Source organism: Apteryx rowi, unplaced genomic scaffold (assembly GCF_003343035.1).
Source record: "Apteryx rowi isolate R43461 unplaced genomic scaffold, aptRow1 scaffold_204, whole genome shotgun sequence".
Taxonomy (NCBI): Eukaryota; Metazoa; Chordata; class Aves; order Apterygiformes; family Apterygidae; genus Apteryx; species Apteryx rowi.
Window position 1 is genome coordinate 384,055 of NW_020448353.1, and position 17,430 is coordinate 401,484.

The following is a 17,430-nucleotide window of genomic DNA, read 5'->3' on the forward strand; positions in this document are numbered from 1 at the left end:
TGAAAGCAAGCATAACTCTTGAGCTTTACTTTGCCCACCAAGTTAATCCTGCATGTCTTGTTGCTCTTCTGACTGCAGGGAGTTTGACGGCCCTGGTTTATCAGCACTCCATTACTCCCCTGGCACTGCCCTGCAAGCTGCTCATCCCGGACAGAGGTATGCCCCAGCCATGGCTCTGCTCCAAAATGCCAGTGTCTGAAGGCAGGTGAACATGTCAGAAGTCAAGACCTGAGTGAGAGTGCACAGGGGAGGGTGCTGCATTTTTAAAGTGGCTCTTCAGTGTTGCTGCAGGCTCTTATCCAAGAGCAGTTGTGAGCAGACTAGTACTGTGATGTTCCAATCATAAATGTATATGAGTCATGGAAGTTAGCACAGTAATCCAGCATTTAGGAAAAAAAGAAATCATTTCTCAGACATGAAATTATGCCCATGTATGGTTAGATTTAACCACTCTTCAGGTCTGGGTGGCAAAAGGCCTTAGGGAAAGCAAGATGGATAAAGAACAGCAGGTGCCCTGAGTGTGAGGCTGACAGGAAACAAGCAGCAGTTTACACAGGTCCAAATATTGTTTAGTAAATGATGGAAGAGCCTGTGTTGTGTTATGGGACTGTGATTCTAACTGTGATTTTGACCACTTCATAAACCACTCTAGGACAACAGCAGAATGCAGTTATGCAGCTCTTGCCCCATAATTCAGTTGCCTTGCCTGTTTAATTCTCCCACATGAAACTAACACCAGATGTATTATTGAAATGTTAAACATTCTTGTGGTTTTCCACTGAACTCTTTAAACTTTTCTTAAAGGCCATATGTCAGTGTTCAAACATAGCACTTGAATTATGCAAATGTATTAATGAAACCATTTTAGCACAAAAACGTGCTATGGTAGATGTGACCAGAGATCTCTTTATATGGCAAACCAGTGTGGTGGGTGGCTTTGTTCCCCTTATCCTCCTCACCTAAAATGGAAAGTTCCTTCTGTTCTGGCAGAAGTGCAGGACTAAAACATTTTCCTTTTTCCTGGACAAACATATTGCAGTGAAATGAATGGATTTATTTTGGAATCTTGATATGGTCAAGCGTTTTAAAAAGATGTTCTGTTGGTTAATGATTCTGGACACAGATCACAAATCATTGAAAGCATATGGATAACTTTAAATGTGAATAGTGTCACACTTAGTATTATTGCCTCACCCTTGCTTATTTGAATGTATTCAAAGAGAGTCTATGTCATATCAAATACAGCCCTAAGTGAGAAATATTTTACTAACTTTTATATAACCAAAATAACACGCAGATGTACAATTATCTCACTCATTTTAGCAGATTTGGAGGCAAACATTCCACTGCTGTCTGTATACTTCAGAAGTTTCTGTGTTTTACATATGCATGAAGAAAGAAGAATTAAGTTGTCAGTTTCTGAATCAAAATAAATTAATTGATTTCATTGAAAAATCTTAGTCTTTGTGTTTAAATTAGTGTAAATTATACAAATTAAATTAGATAATTAAATTTGTACTAGTTTAAAGACATAGAAGTTACAGAATGGATGAGGGAATRTAGTTATTAATATTGTTTTAATGTAGTATCGTGTCCATTCAGCAGTACATAGTTATATCTTTCACTGTCTGGAGGTAAAGGGTTAAGCATCTCTCCTGTAGCACTGGGGGAAAAAAAAGATGCAGCACAAAAACCACATGGCGTGAGTGCTTACTGTTGCAGATACAAGATTGTTTAATGTTTCTGGCCAAGAGTTGTCCAGTACATGAGATCACAATTACTAGAGCTAGACTTAAACTTGACCACATGCATTGATTTGTCTATTCAAGTACAATCAAAATGTGGATGGTGTTTTCTATTTGCAGATCCCTTGGAGGAGATAGCAGAAACTTCTCCACAGACTGCTGCAAACTCAGCAGCGGAGCTTCTCAAACAGGGTGCAGGTTGGTAAACTTCCCTTGCATTTGACTGTCACAAAGTTATGTATTTTACAGGCTGGGAAAATATGAGGCTCAGATTGGGCTGAAAAATGATTAAAGGGAGCATTTTAAGTTTAGAGTGCTGTGTAGAAGTGTAAAGAGCACTGTGAGGATAGGTACAAAGTTCCTTCTGTTTTTTGCAAGTTGTACAACCCGGTGTTTGCTTTCCAGTCGTGCCTCCTGTGAGAATGTGAGGTATGCATAGGCTGTTTCCGGCACACTGATTTGTACATGGTGTCATTACTTTTGTAACTGACAAACTTACGGAAGGTATTTTCAACCCGTGGTCTGCAGAACTTCATGGACTATGCCTAAGAGGTCTGCAAAAGGCAATTAGGGAAAATATTGAGTAGGGTTAAATTCTCAGCATAGCAGTCAGCATTGCCACAGGAAAGTGCTTACTAGCCCACAAATTGGAAAAAACATTGAAAACCATTGCCTTGTGTTTCACTTGATGCCGCATGTTGTTAGGAAGTGAAGTTTTCAATGTCTTTTCCATCGGATGCTGTTTTATGAATCCTCAAGCTTATTGCAGCACCCACCTCCCCTTCTGGCAAATTAAGTTGTCTTGCCTTGAGCTTATTGATGTGACAGATGAGCCTTGACAGGGTTACTTCCAAATGGTGCAATGTTACGTACTGGCACTGTCTGTACCACTCTGAGCAGTATTTGCAGCAACTGTGTAGGTGTGCGTTCTGCTTCTCACCAACTTTGTTTGCCTGCAGCTGACCTATAGATGGCTAGTGAATAGCCTGTCTGAAAAAGTGCGGTGGCATCACTGACCACTACTGGATGTAGTGCTCTTGGTACCCCTTGGTAGCCTTAAGGCTGCTCTTAGTATAGATGCAGCCACTGTGTTATTCCTCTACAGCCAGCACATTCAGAGGATCCTTGTCCCTGTCCTCCCATGATCCCTGGCCTTCAGACTGCTCTGAGGTTCACCTTAGGGTCTGTCTGTCCACCCAGTTAGCCCTAGTAGAGCAGAGTATGCTACCTTTGCCACTCTCCCTGAGCTTAACCTAGCACTGAAGCTCTAAGCGAAAGCTTTGTGGCCAAGCATGCCTTTATTTGAGTGCTGCCTTGTTGCCCTGATCCCTTGTAAGGCACTTCTTGGGGGTTGTTTGCCAATCCGAGCAGCTCTAAAGTGAGGGGGAGTTGTTCCTTGCTTGTGCAGCAATCTGTTTAGACTTAAAAATTCGCAGTACCGCTTCAGATGCTGTAATCGAGCAGGAATGTGTGGCTGAGGCAACGGCTAGCCTTGGTGAGGCTGTGCTAGAAGTGAGCACGTGTGGGCATTTCGGTCCGCCAGTGCCGGTGGTGGTTGTTGCGGCCAGTAGGGCAAAAGCCAAGGAGAAGGAAATCAAGAGGAAAAGTTCTATAAACAAACTCAGCAGAACAGGCATGTGTTGTCTTTTGAGAAATGCTGGTTTCTCCTTTTTCAGGCAAGGCTTGTCAAAGAAAAATAATTCTTTGACTTCAGTTGGGGCAGTAGTCAGATCACTCCATATGGAGGCTGTCAAATCAAGGATTGTTTGGGGAATTTAGTAACAGTAAAGCTTTTTTTGCTTTTGTTTTTAAACAAGGTTTTGGAACCTGAATAGACAAGTTATCTAGGAAACATTTTCAGAGCGTTTTGCCCTGATACATCATTTCCCAATGATTTTGCATATTTCAAACATCTCTCTCCAGTCACACAGACTTTCCAATTGTGGCATTCACCATTGACTCTCAGATCCTGAAAATGTAAACTGTTTCTTTACCAAGCTTCAGAGCTTGGGTGAGGAACTGCAATTTAGTCAAAGCAGATACCCTTTTTCCCTGCCACACAACCTTACATTACCCCAACCTTCTTTCACTCAACAACTGAAAAAATGAAGATGCGCAGGCCTAGAATAACAATTTCTATAGCTGTCTGAAAAACCTAATGAGTATTTCCAGTCCTTACCTAAATACAGACGCTAACTGACAAATCTTTTGCTTCCCAGAGAGTGACAGCTGAAAACTAGAAACTGTACATATAAGTGGTTCTTCCCTAGAACAGACCTGGTTTTACTAATCTTCTGGTTTGGCAGCAAAATTTGGTGCCCCAAATAAGTCCCAGTTCTTCATATCTGTTTCCACTATAATACACTACTACAGACAAGGGACTGACCATTCCAAACAAAGCTACGTTCCCAAGGTAAAAGCATCATGGGATACTGAAGATGGCCACATTGTGTAGCTGTCATTGCTAGTACTGATGTGACTTGCCAAACGGCAGCTGTGGAAGATGGGGACAGCTACGTTACAGGAAAGATGCTATTTCATAGACTTCTTCCTTTTGTTCTTGCCTTGAACAGAGTTTCTGTGGGATCACTGCCATTCAATTCCTCATGTCAGTTGCCTAGATTAGAATATACATGTTCTTAAATGAGAAAAATTTCAGCCTTTCCCATAACCTTCCCTTTCCTGTAATCTCATTTTTAACATGACGTATTTTTGTGCCTTCCAGCATTTCTAAGAATCAGTTCTTTTTTGTTCAAGAGAGGGTAAAATCATGTACTGTATTTAGTGACTGCTTTTGAACTGCTGCATTGGAGGACAATCTAGAATAAGAGGTTAGCTATTTTGTTTAGGAACAAAACCTAAACATGGTCTGTTGACAACAGAGCAATGCCTGGCACAAAGGGAAGGGAATCCCTTCATAAGAGCCTCAAAAGTGGTTAGGAATGTGGGTGTAAAACAAGGCAAACTTCCTGTGGTGGGAAAAATTCACAGGATAATGAAGAGCTTTGATCTGTATCAAATGAAAACAGTAATGATGAGAAAAGAAGAAAGTTTATACTTTAGAATGTTATTTACAATCTTGGACCGACATGACAGAAAGCCATTCAGTGAGGAAGGCCTCACTGAACTCGCCATTTAGCTTCTTAAATCCCTCTCTGTATGAATTGCACTGTAATTAATTCAAGCAAAGGTTATTAAGACTGGAATACCAATGCACAAATATGTGTGGGAATTTTTTCACTTACAGATCAAATCCTTTTCTTGATGACAGTCTCCAGAGCTTGAAGTTATTGCCTGGAAGCAAGTGTAGAATTTGCCTAATAGTCATGCTGGAATCAAACTTATGCTGATGCAGTCTACAGCTGTACAGCTGCTTGGTTGTTCTGAAAGTGGCATAGTCTAGCTGTGTACTTTATGTAGATAACAGTAGCAGAAAGCTTTCCCCAAATTACAGAATAGCCATATGAAAGGAGAAGCTATTAGATTGAATTTAATCTTTGCTTTCATAATAAGGTTGGTGAGCCATGCTGAAGTGTTAACAAATCAGATGTTAGCAAGCTAATTTGCGCACAGCAGCTGCCAGAGTTGTAAATTCTGTCCAGGACACCTACACAAATGTTTTTACCAAAACACAAAGTCTGTGTTTAGCCATGAATGTTTTTAATCATGCTTGCTTGTGTTGTAGAGTAAGACTAAGAAGGCTTTTCAGTTTCAAAAATGTTCCTAATCTGCTTGTAAATTTGACTTTATGTCACAGGCCCAAAGTATTTAAGCATGTGAATGTTTCTATTAAATAATCTCCTGAGTAGTGTCCCAGTGCTTGCTGCAGATTTGATGTCTGAGATCAGGAATTAGGTTAACTGCTTAGGAGCCTTAGAAACCACTGAACTACTCTATAAAGAGATACCTCAGAAGTTTCTAATATCTCTAGGCATTGAAATTCAGAGATGATAACTTGGATTTTCATCTAGATCTGGTCCCAGACATGAATGCGAATCAGAGTGGTTTCTTTCCCAACCTAGTGTCACTGGGGATATCACATTGGGAGAGGAATAGGGCTCTTAAATTTAAAACATGCTGAGGTAAAGGATAGACATAAAAATATAGAAGTAATTAGTTTTCCTCTTTGTGGAAGTTTTGTTTGCTCTAAAATTACTCAATGTTCAAAGCACTATGGAAATAATGAGAAGTGAACTTTGCAGCAGTCCTCACTTCTGTGTGGGGATAAAATTTTCTTGTTGTCATGCCAAAAAAGTGAATAGTTTCTTTTGAATGTAGTTTAAACACCATTTGAAAGTGTGAACATCTGTGAACTGGTGCTGCAAAAATATGTATTTTCTTATTAGCTGCTGTAATTGAACTTACAGGCAAAATATCCCCATTCCTCTCCATCAGGATTGCATTTGCTGTTGTAATAGCTATAAGTGGCCTCTCTCTCTGCTACTATCTGGTATTTATTTAAATTTCAGGAGCATCTGTGGGTCATAGGTAACATACGGTCATTGGCTTAAATGTAAAGGCATTAAACCAAAGGGACAGTAAAAGGCCTATACCCTCTGAAATTATCGTCTTAAGCTACGAAGCAACAGTGGGACAAGTGGGTCACTTTACGTAGGTGGAAAATTCATTTTTTGTTTGGTTTTGTTCGAAAGATTCCTGTTTGATTTTTTTGGGGTAATGACCTTTGGTCTTTCCCCTCTTTCTTACAGCGTGTAATGTCTGGTATCTGAATTCAGTGGAGATGGAGTCCCTCACGGGCTACCAGGCAGTGCAGAAAGCCTTGAGCCTGACGCTGATGCAAGATCCTTCGCCCATCTCAACTGTGGTCCATTTCAAGGTGTCTGCACAGGGAATCACACTAACAGATAATCAAAGAAAGTAAGCAAAGGAGGGATGGGAAGAGAATATCCGGCCTTGACCCAGGCAAATATCACTTGCTTTTGAGTTGTTTTTCCTAGTTATATTTTGCAGTCTCTGTCTCAGATGATATCTAATAGGATTGTCCAAAGAAAGATAATGTCTGGTCCCTCTTCCAGGTTGCGAACCATCTGCCGTGCTGGAGGATGAATATTTTAAGCTATGGACATTCCTTCCACATGGCAGTTTCTGTCTCTGGAAAGTCACTTTGCCATGACATTTTTTTCATTGTTATTATTTCTTAGAAAAAGAGAAAGTAATTCCAATGGCTTTGCCAACATTTGGTATTCAGCCTATTTGCTGAAATAATTCATCTTCACTGTAGCTGTCATCAATATCACTGAACAGAGTTGGCCTAAGCAGCCACTGTATACCTCCAGTATTTGAAATACTGCTATGGATAGTCCAATGCCTGTAAACTACTATGATAAAATGTTAATTTAAATTTACTTTGTACTGAATACTATTAAGGCTACTGCAAACTCCTTAGGTTTGAAAACTGCGCATTACAAAGGAGGGATGACAGGAACTCACTGTAGCTAAAAGTCAGACTTCCTAATTCCAGGAAACCTGCAAGCATTTGTAACAGGTCAAGGACAAAACTTAAATCACAATTTCCAGGAGTGCTAACATTCAGAAACTTAATATAACTCAACTTTTCATAAGTTCCAAGAAGTTTCATTTCCCACTAGCATTGTAGCTAAGTGGCTGGTTTTTAGAAAGATGCATTTGATGCTTCTACCTCTGTTCTTTAGCTTGAGAGTTAGTTTTACTGCGTTTRAAAACTTGATGTTACTATTCTAAATACTGATTTATTTGATTGGGGCAAATCATATAGTTTTTGAAGTGTTACTCGGAGATAACAAAAGAATATATATTGTCATTATTAAATTTAGAAATCTGTTGTCTTTATTTTTCTGATCCATTTAGTGTTAAAATTTTAAGCATCCTAAGTATGCCTGAAACTTGCATTATTTTCTCCTATCCAGGCTCTTTTTTCGACGACATTATCCTGTCAACACTGTTATTTTCTGTGCTTTGGATCCACAGGACAGAAAGTAAGGAAGACAAGCACTATTTCAAATATGTTCTTTGTATTGTTGAGCTAAAAAACCCTAACATATGTGTCCTTTTTATTTCTCCGTTCCTTTTTTTTTTTTATCTGCTTTCTTGTGGACAACAAGATGGATGAAAGATGGCCTTTCTGCAAAGTAAGTTGACATGTGTCCCAGTCATTTTAACTGAATGTTTTAAGAGTATCATTACAGTGATTAACTTGTTAGTCTTCTAAATTATGAGCTGCTTTCTTTGTCAGAGATGTAGAAAAGAAAGTAGCTGTTCAGAAGTAAAAGTCTTTCTGCCCACTGTAATTACACTTGTTTTACTTCATCTGCACCTCTGCAAGTCAGGGCCTAATTCTGTGATGGTGGGATATCTGGAACCAGAGTTAGTGTGGTTTATTTGGATTGCAGGTCTGTGATTTACCTGAAGTTTGCCCTTTGCTGCTCGGTTTTATGCTCTACTTGTGAAACAGTGCTAAGAGAAGCTTTGGATAGGTTTACTCTTCTCATTTGGACTAATAGCTTTAAAAAAAAAAAAAATCCCACATTCAGCACACACAGAAAAAAATTCCTAGTGATACTAGTGTCTGGCATAATTTATAATTACCAGTGGATTCCAAGTGTTTTCTGTTGAAGACCAACATCATTGTTCCCCTCTTACTGAAAGATAAAGCCTGAATGGAGAGAGGTGCTCTCCGTTCACTCAGGGTTGTGCTGATCTCTGAAACGGAACAGAAACAAATCTGAAGTACTTCATCCACTGAGATGTATTGCCTTCAAAATCTCTTTTTGAGTACCCCAGCCCTTCATCTCCCCCCTGTTCCACATCTCCAAGACAGATAAGAGCAGTACTGAATCAGATTAAGTATCTCCCCAGGTCAGTAGCGTGTCTCTTGACAGTGGGCAATACAGGATGCTTGTAGAAAGAACCGAAGAAACAGGACAGTATTATCCTTGCCCTGATTGTGGCCATCCTCAGCCTTTCAGGGCGTTCCTGAGCTGGCTGTCGCATTTGGACTGCTTTATTTGGTAGCCACACAGGACCTTCTCTTCCACAAGAGAGAAAGCACAATTTGAACCCCTTTGAGCTTTGTGCTTCTGGTTGCCTCGGTATCCTTTCTGGTTTATGAAAGGAGGCAATGTGTGTGTCTCAGTTCTCTAATATGTTGTGATTTTTGCCCTTGCAGAGTATTTGGGTTTGTTGCCAGGAAGCAAGGCAGTGCCACAGACAACGTGTGCCACCTATTTGCAGAGCACGATCCAGAACAACCTGCCAGTGCCATTGTGAACTTTGTATCAAAGGTCATGATTGGATCCCAGAAGAAGATCTGATGCCTTTCGAGCCTCAACTCAGAGCTCTTCACTGACTTGAAGGAAAGCAGCGTGAGAGGCAGAAAGACTATTTGGCAGCAAAGTCTGAACCTCATCATTCCCAAGAAGGAAAGCAGAGGACAGTCTGTCTGCATTAAGTTTGGAAGAGTACAGTCTTTTCTTTGAAGATGCCTCTGATGGATCGATGCATTATCTCTTTCTTTTTATATCAAAGGACAAAGCAAAAGAAGTTGGGTGCCACCTAAACCCACATAGCCCATACCTGAATGAAGCATAAATGAAAAACTTTTCCCCTGAGGGGTTTCTAATATATTTTCACATGCTGTTTTTCGTCATTTATTGGAACAGAAATATTCACCCACTCACTAGGCTGTGCTACTCTTTTGTGCAGAAAATGTTTCTTAGAACCACTACAAAGACACTTGCCATAATTGCATCAATGGTAGCTATAGGCCTTGCAAGTATATGCTCTTAAGAGAAAGGTGGTCTGAGGAGGACTATTTGCCCTTCCCTTCATCTTTATGTGATCAGTGGTGGGAACTGAATGGAGAAGGGGAAGATGTATGTGAAGAGAAGGTTTATGCAAGTTGATTTCTGTTAAGAAAGGAACAGCAACGTGAAATATTCAGGGAGATTTCTCTGTATTTAGTGTAAAGAAGGCTGGGCAGTTTTAGCTTGAATAATTTTAAATAGGGGAGAGGTGGCAGACCAAAAACGGTTGCGTGGAAATGTATTCCATAATTCTTTTTGCATTATTATTTTTTATACAAAGAACTAAGTAGGGAAGATACTGTATTTTAATAATTGCAGAATAAAAATGAGGGAAAAGCAAAGAGGAAAATTTTATAATTTATATATTTTTGCCTATGCCAGATTATTTATAGTAGATCTCAGATCTTGGAATATCACATGGATATTCTTTTACTAGGCCACTGTTGAGCTTTGCCTTTTTAGCACTATTTTGCATAAGTAAAAACGTGTTGCATGTGCCTTGCTGTAGAGAATAGAGTTTCATATTTTGACTTTTGTCTTACAGTGATGAGCAACTTCCCATCTGCTGTCTCTTTGCAATAATACTTTGGCTGTAACATTTGTTCCCCTATCTAATAACTACGTACATAAGTGGGTTCTTTTTTAGCCCCCTTTTTATTGAAGTTTTGGGGATTTGGGGCTTTTTTCATCTGTAGGGACTGTTTTCATGTTTTATAGTTGTGTTTTAATAATTTCTTGAGTCAGGAAATCCAAAAGGGAATGGAATTTATTTCATTACTCTATCCCATTTCTTGAGAGCATTTGTGTCATGATTTGTACAGCTGTCAAACCTGTACAAATCTCTATCTCTTTATAAGCACATCTGTATTTTAAATGCGTAACTGTTAGCTTTACAGCAATTATATATTACAGAAAACATATAAGGTAGGTTACAGTGGAAACCTTTATGAAGAAGGACAGCCATCTGAGGTCTACTGTTATAATTCCCATTCACTCCAAAAAGAGCAGCCCTAGACCCCATATCAGAACAGAAGGTAATAAAACAACTGCAGTGGGACAGTGCTGAGAAGTTTCATTGCCTTGATTTCTTTGATGTGTGGGTGTCACCGTTACAGTAATAAGCTGAGCAATAAGATGACATGCTGAATGCTGCATGCTAGATGCATGAGACATTGGATTAAGTAGTAGTTGTTAGATTTGGAGACTTGAAGGCTTCTTCAATCTCTTCTACTAAATAATGGTTAAGAAGGATGGAAAACTGATTGGGCTATACAATAAAAAATTTCCACCCATCTAAACTGTATTTGTCCTGTATAAATGATGATCTGGTTTTTATTACCAGCTCTTTTCTTTCTTTTCCTGAAGTGTTAGAACCATGGAAACCTTATTCAGTGACCATGGCAAAAAATGTTACCAAATGATTTGTATAATGATGTTTTGTGTAAATAACTTTTTAGTTTTTAAGGGAAAAGGGAGGGGGAGAGAGAGAGAGAGAGAAGAAAGATTTGAAGTATAATGTGTGGACAAGGAAGTGGCATAGTGGTAAAAATGGGCATTGGATGTACATAGAAGGGTTAAGCAATCCAAAGCATTTGTAGCTACCGTTGAAGCAACAAAGGCAAGTGCCTCTGATTTGTACCAAATACGTGTATTCTTCTGACACAGAGGTATATTACTTAAACAGTGTTTATGTACCATCCAAAAGAGAATGCAGTTCTTATTTTTAGCAACTCTGATTCTTTTGAAACATATGACAACGGGTTCCTTAGTAGGACTTAATGTATCTTTTAAATAGTCTTTTGATGCACCAGAAACCCAGTTGCCTGATCTAGTTGACCAGTTGGAGCCCAGTGAATTTCTTCAGCTGACATCTCAACTAGAGTCAAGTCAGATTTCCTAGGAGAAAAATCACGTGTAATAAAACTGACATATTATGAGGATTCAAATGAGGAGGAATTTTTGATTATATCTTTTCCACTTGTGTAGGTGATACTTGAGTGTGTGTTGTTAAACACCAAGTGTTGGCCTTCGGGCTGAAACTAGTGTCATTTTTTTCCTTTTATTGTCATTTCCATTTGGGGCCTTATTTTTTATTCCTTGTGTGTTGTCCAGGCCTGCTGAATTCAGGAACACAAGGAATTCAAGGCTAACACTCCTGCTGGTGTTACCTGGGAGTTTAGCTCTCCTTGCTAAGTGGGAAAGAAAAAGTTGCCCTGTTTCTAAGGGACCTTTTCTATTATGCATTCCTTTGGATGGTATATTACCACGTGCTTTTGCTTTTTAATGAATTGAAAAATGCACAAAGCAAAATATTTCAATAAGTGCCATTGTATAGTGTACGTAGAAAAGTATTCACGGAACTTATGTTCATGGCAAATACAATGACTAAATAGTTAATACAGCACTTTCTTTCCAAGGTTTTTGGTAGATGTGTATATGCAGTCTCATACATAATGCCAGCAAGTTGACACGTATTTAGCCAAGCTCCTGTTAACCTGCTTGTTAAATGTACTACTATAATCTTACAGTGTTAAACTACAAAAATGCTAAAAGCCATGTTTTTAATTAAATGGTTCCCATGTATCCAACAGTATCATTAAAATTTTAATGTTTCTTTCTTGGATTTACCTATTAGTGAAAATTTTTGCCTTTTTCTTTAAAGTGTAAAGAAGCAACAAAAGGTCTCGAGTATGTAAATGAATGTTCTATAAATTCTTTGTATAGTCATTTTCTCTGCTCTTCAGATATCGCTTCTATTCAGATTATAATAAAATTATGAATGTGAAATCTCACCACAGAGCGTTACAGGGCAGTCTGTTCTGAGAGAAAGGCATCCTGCATTCAAAACCAGTTAGTGAGGGGGATCTGTTTGTTTGGTGAAACAAAAATAGGTTGAGTGCTGAAGCAGGGTTCTGATTTGGGGTTTTTTTAAAGAGGTTCTTTCAAGGAGTTGACTACACACACATTTGTCTGCTTTAGCTGTCCATGTTTAGTTAAAGCATGTGATTTTCATAGTTTATTTGCAAGTAGAGTTGCATAAAAGTGCCTTTTGCCTGCCTTGCCTGGTTCAGTATAAGAAGGACGAATATGTGATGTCACTTTCAGAGATGATATTTGTACCGGTTTCCCTGTGCCTCCACAGTGACGACACTGGAAAAACTTCCAGAAGAGTGTGAGGGGGGTGAGAAATCTAACCCTGAACTGCAATAGCTCTCAGAACACAAAATCTGCACGTCAGCCACCCGTTAAAGGTTGAATTATTTACGTGCTTTGTGGGGATTATTTCTGAGACTGATAAACTCTGGTATGTCATGCTAATGCCTTTTCTCTGAGGCGTAGGCTGGGTGAAATTCCTCGTTCGGTGTGGTTGAGTGTCCGTCATCACTGCAGACCATTGTGCATGTGCTCTGCATAGGCATAGCAGATTGGAGAAATAGTCACAAAATGTATGAATCTTTATCAGAATCGCTTACAGTACAACATAGACTGCAAGGGCATAACTGTAACGTGGGTCTTCAGAGCCAGAGTCCGATCTCCTGTTCTGACAGAAAATAATAAATCTCTCCTGTCCTTAAACTCGGTTACATTTGTGTGTGCACGCGTTGTGCTGCTATTTCCTACTCCATTTGGAAGGCTGCTCCAGGATCTCTGTCCTCCAGTGGATGAAAATCTTCTTTCAGTATTCAGCCAAAATGTATTCACAGCTAGTTCGTATTCAGTTGTTCTTATGCCAGCATTGTCTATTAGCATAAATAACTGTTCTTTCTCCCTGGAGTATTTATAGCAAGAGATCAGATCCCCCCTTGTATCCCTCAGTCTTCCTTTGGCAAGACTACACAAGCCAGCACTCAGCCTTTATATTTTTGTCTTTGAAAGGGTGCAGAGGCCTGTTCTTTTTCAGTCTCTTTATCAAACAGTTAAATAATTTCTTTGGGAGACCCTGAAGTGAATGGCCAGATTCTTTAAAGGGGATGCAAGCTGCTGTTCTGTGATTTTTAAATATTTATGTTAGAAAACTCTTGAAACAAACAAACAAAAAACTTGGCCCACTGGATCGGCAGAGTGAACCCCTCCTCTGCTGTTGCTGTTGACACCTCGTGCGAGGGTTACAACAGCAGGAACGACCCTGGCAGCGTGCACAGAGGAAATGATGAGGCTTCATGTGAAACTAAAGGGCAAAGAACTAAAGACATTCTCAAAAAATAAATCAGAAACAGAAAGTTTGCAGGAGACTTAGTAATTCTGCCAGACTACAAGGGGGCAAAGGGGAGCTATTACAGAATTTAAGGATCTTGCTGAATAATTGGCAGCACATGTCACTGCAAGGCATATCGAGTTAGTACTAGGCCCTTCCTTTGAAGGCATCTAATGTCTTAACTTTTTGCATAAAGCACAGATGTTTGCGCCCCTATTTTCACACCTTAAAGATTCCTTCTTAGGTATGTGATCCTGGCAACACTGTATGGAAACTGTTCCCAGCTGCAACCAACTGCTTGTGCCCTCCCTGTAATCCAAGTGGTCTTAAAAAATAGATTCACCTCAGATTTCTGCATCACCTTTGAAAAAACTGGCCTTTTTTGTAAATCCTTTAAAGTGCATTTTCATCATTGTAAGAAGCTTCTTACATCTTGGGCAAAGAGTTGTCTAAAAAGTTCTTGAAAGAGCAAAATTAGCTTTTTACATCACAGGTTTTTTTTTCTTGTATTGTGTACTTATTGTCCCCCAAATTTTTTTTAGTCTGTGGCTATTCATATCCTGCCTAATTAAACCTGAGTTATGGGCTTTCTCCTGCTGCCACCCATGTTATGTGCAAGTTGCAATCTGCTCATAATGCAGATGGTAGGTGTGAAAAACTGTAGGAAAACAAATTATTAGAAGGAATGCAGTATGGATGGGGAATTGAAAGGTGGGATGGAATGGGTCCAGCAAATTTGTGTGCTTATGTTTATTGCAATGGAATAATCCAGCTATAAAAATAAACAGAAGTGTCTTGATTTGTATATTGAAACAGTAGTTCCCAGCCTTTGCATTTGCAAGTTGATGTGAAACTCCCACTGAAGTGGGAGATAGCTGTTTGTATCCAGGATATACAAGTGGTGAGAGCTGGCCCTAAGACCTCAGCTGGAGTTTTCCCAGCACCCCAAACCTGTAAGTTCTCCCTACATGTGAAAATAGTTAATATGGCTCAGGGCTGTGGCAAACTCTCAGCCATACTCTCACATACAACCAGTAAAACTCCAAGTGACAAGAAAGGACAACTGCTCTCCCCCCTGCCCCCCCCTCCCAAATAACTGCAACATGAAATCCTTGTCCCTGTGATCTGGCAGGAGCTTTCAGACATCTTTAGTATCCTCTTTAGTCTCTTTTCATAGGAAGTATGAGGCTTTTGAAATAACAGTTAGAAGTCTGTGAAGGATTTTATGAGGACATCAAGCTCAAGATGTGTCAGGCCCTTTCCTCGAAAGGGAGTTGCCTAAAATATCCTGGGAGGTGGTATTGAGAATGTAGTGACAGGCCAGCAGTATACAGTATACACATGCATTAAGACAAGTAGATGTGCCTTTGTTCATGTCAAATATATATTTGATCTCTCATTGTCTAGTGAACTGGAAAACATCTGTGTTTGACCATTTGGTTTTATTTGTTCTGCACTGTTTCTTAGAATCTCCCTTATCTCTCAAAAGAAGCAGAACAAACATCATGGTTTATATATCTCTGCAATTGGTAGCAGTTTATCCACGTTTCATGATAACTTAGGAATCCCATGCCTCATTTTGTTAAAATAACTTGTTGATGATCTCAGAATTTTGCTTGTCATTAGCTGTCTGATAAATTTGTTAGACTTGGGATCTCTTTTATGTTCAGGCCTGGACCTGAATCATGCAGCCTGCGTATATGTTTTTCTGGGTAAATAGTCACACTGAGTACTTTTGTAAGGAGCGCATTCTCCGTAAGGTTATATAAATGCATAGATGTTTTCAGACTTAAGCGGTATGTTGCTGGGATGCAGTAGATAAGGTTTTTAGAAAGCAATAGAGAGAGACAAAAGATCCTATAGGATTTTGAAATGACTGGAATCACCATAAAGGCAAAACACTGTAAAGAAACTTTGTTTAGCAGAGTTTTTCTTAGAGAAGATGATTAATGATGTCTAAAACTCTAGTCTGCTGCTTGGAAAATCCACTCTCAAATTGATCTCTATAAGCTAAACATGCCAAATGCTCTTGGCCAATCCCTTGAGCCCTGGGCCTTCAAATGTTAATACCTGCTTAATTTATGAATTGTTGCATTGATTTCTGAGTTGGTAGTAAAGTCTTGAGTATAGGCCTTTGGAAAATCAGGACTTTGGCCTATCTTTACTTGTTTCTCGTACGTGAAATGATAATAGCTGAGGCTGACTTCGTATCTCTGGAGCTGAGGTGCTTGAATGCATGTTTGTACATATTGGGTAGGTTCCAGAGCTGTTTAAAAGTCATGGTTTTAACCAGTTTTTAACCAGTGGTGGTTTTAACACACTCTAACTTCATTCATACAGTCAGAGTAAATTCATGAATGTGTGTGTATGTGTATGTATGCTACTTTGGCCCAAGGACAAGATAAATATTTACCTGAATTATTTTCTGAAAAATCCAGCTTTCCTATTATTTCCAGGCTATGCTCCAGAAAATGGATTCACCATTTTGCCCTCTCTGAGGTCTATCAGGATTTTCTGGCAGCTGGACCTGGCTGTGCTGCAGTGGACGTCAGGCATGAGCACGTGGGCTCCCTGGCCTGTTACTGGAGGACACAAAAATGGAGGCTGTTTGGTGCCAATAGTGGAAAAAAAGAGAGGAGAGATAAGGGGCTTGGCCTTCCTGCCATATTCATGGAAGCAGGAAAGAGGAAGGTTGTAGCCCAGATCACTAACGCTACATTGAGTCCATGATCATCGCATCCTCCTGTCTGTGTGTCGGGATGCCCTGGCCAAGAGCCTCTCCAGGCAGAGGCTGCCAAAAGGGAAGAACCTGAGCATCACCGAAGGCTCAAAGCTCCTGGCGGTCTAGATGGGGCGCATGGTGACATGGTACTGCTCAGCAAGGGATGCTGTGGAGAAGCATCTGGGTTCAGGCACAAGAAAGAAGGAGGCAACAGGACTATGCATGGGGTTTGTGGAAAGCGGGTTATGGTGAAAAGGGAGAATATATGAGGTTTTAATTTTTTTTTTGATATTGTAAACATCAGTTCCTATTTCTGCTCTTATAAAAGTGTGGGTAGCTTCAGATTTGTGTTTGCCTTGTGTTTAGGTCAATATAATAACAGTAATACAGAAAAAAAGCTGAAAATACACTTAAAAATGCAGTGGAAGATTTAGATATAAACAGGACATTGAGGAAAAGATAAGAGACTTGCATGGTTGACAAGAACTGTTGACTTTGACAACTGAAAAATAATGAAGCCTCAAGAAATCAGGAGATTTTCCTAAAAGTTGCTCTGTGTTATTTGTTTTGTTGGTCTGGATCTTCATGAGTTCTTGTTGGGAAATGTATTTATTTTTTAAAAATGAAAGCTGCTTCTCATGTAATTTGCCAATCCAGGGCCTTTATGGGAACGCAAGCCAAAGTGCCATGAGACCTTCGAAAATGTCGTGAAGGTCCGGTAGCATTGTTTATGGGGCTATTTATGGGATACCTACAGCATATACTGGAATTCGGACTTGCATTTCCGCTTCACATCCCTGTAAACTCTGCCCTAGCCCTGGGTGTGCCTGGAGAGTGTCAGGGAACGGCCCTGACCTGGAAACTGTCCCGTGGGGCACTGCTCATGGGAATAGGCATTGCTTTTCTACTTGCTCTTGTGTCAGATATTTACAATTTTAAAAAATCACTAGTGGAAGTGCCAACTTT

At 39.7% G+C, this 17,430-nt stretch overlaps 1 protein-coding gene across 1 annotated transcript in view; it reads left to right on the forward strand.

Annotated features, from left to right (window-relative positions):
- The window catches only part of TNS3 (tensin 3), a 317,735-nt gene extending 305,421 nt beyond the window's left edge, over positions 1-12,314 (forward strand). Inside the window, exons 27-32 of the mRNA XM_026063948.1 lie at positions 79-156; positions 1,866-1,943; positions 6,455-6,623; positions 7,652-7,720; positions 7,847-7,873; positions 8,911-12,314. Of these exons, the coding sequence (XP_025919733.1) occupies positions 79-156; positions 1,866-1,943; positions 6,455-6,623; positions 7,652-7,720; positions 7,847-7,873; positions 8,911-9,055 (566 nt within the window). The 3' untranslated portion in view covers positions 9,056-12,314. The remainder of the gene's footprint in view (positions 1-78; positions 157-1,865; positions 1,944-6,454; positions 6,624-7,651; positions 7,721-7,846; positions 7,874-8,910) is intronic.
- The last annotated feature ends 5,116 nt before the right edge of the window (positions 12,315-17,430 follow it).